The following is a 1,117-nucleotide window of genomic DNA, read 5'->3' on the forward strand; positions in this document are numbered from 1 at the left end:
CTGCTTATACACCTCGATGCTGGGGCGCAGCAGCAGCAGCACCGGGGAGGCTGGTAGCTGCAGCAGAAGATATTGTGTTTTATATTTTGCTGCTATTTAGTTTTGTTGTTGCTGCTGCTGCTGCTGTTGCTGCTGCTGTTGCTGCTGCTACTGCTGCTCTTGCTGCTGCTGCTGCTGCTGCTGCTGCATGCGGAGGGGTGTTGCGGTCGGTGGGTCTGAGCCAAGCCCTAAACCCTAAACCCTAAACCCTAAACCCTAAACCCTAACAAGTGTGGAAATAGCGTAAAAGAAGTGTCTCTTTCTTCATAGTTAAAAGGGATATATAACAACCCAAACCCTAAACCCTAAACCCTAAACCCTAAACCCTAAACCCTAAACCCTCGCTGCGCCTCGCCGGCGACAGAGGGGCGTCTTGTCTTCCCCCCTCTTCAAGTGTACATACACCCTAAACCCTAAACCCTAAACCCTAAACCCTAAACCCTAAACCCTGTTGGGTGTGCGGCTGAGGGTACAGCGCCTGAGCTCTCCTGCAGTCGGCTGCAGTCCCCCTGAAACCCTAAACCCTAAACCCTAAACCCTAAACCCTAAACCCTCAAAAGATGGAGAGCAAGGTCACCTTCGCAGAGGATGCGCGGCCAACTAAGCTGCAGCGTACAGAGGCTGCAGCAACAGCAACAGATGCAGCAGCAGCAGCAGCAGCAGCACCAGCAGCAGCAGCAGCAGCAGCACCACCAGCAGCAACAGCAACAGCAGCATCCGAGTTGAGTCCAACAGCAGAAGAAGCAGCAGCAGCAGCAGCAGCAACAGCAGCAGAAAAGCCAGAATCTACCAGCAGCAACAGCAACGACAGCAGCAGCAGCAGCAGCAACAGCAACAGCAGCAGCAACAGCAGCAGCAGCAGCAGCAGCAACGCAGAAACAGCTGCCCCCAGCAGCTCCCCCAGCAGCACCTCCCCCCCTTCCACCAGCAGCAACACCAGCAGCAGCAGCAGCACCACCACCACCACCAGCAGCAGCAGCGACAGCAGCAGCAGCAGCAGCAGCAGCAGCAGCAGCAGCAGCAGCAACAAGAAGGAGATAGAAGCAGCATGGAGAGAGACAGAATATAAAAACTGGGT

General features: G+C 55.1%; 1 protein-coding gene across 1 annotated transcript; it reads left to right on the forward strand.

Moving 5' to 3' along the window:
- Positions 1-599: 599 nt before the first annotated feature.
- EMH_0075660 (uncharacterized protein) lies at positions 600-1,080 on the forward strand (the record flags this gene model as incomplete). Its single annotated transcript, XM_013499640.1, has 2 exons — positions 600-611; positions 778-1,080. 2 exons carry the CDS (start codon positions 600-602, stop codon positions 1,078-1,080), a joined length of 315 nt encoding a protein of 104 aa, XP_013355094.1.
- Positions 1,081-1,117: the final 37 nt, after the last annotated feature.

Source organism: Eimeria mitis, genomic scaffold, assembly GCF_000499745.2.
Source record: "Eimeria mitis Houghton genomic scaffold, Emh_scaff4503, whole genome shotgun sequence".
In the NCBI taxonomy this organism is placed as follows: Eukaryota; Apicomplexa; class Conoidasida; order Eucoccidiorida; family Eimeriidae; genus Eimeria; species Eimeria mitis.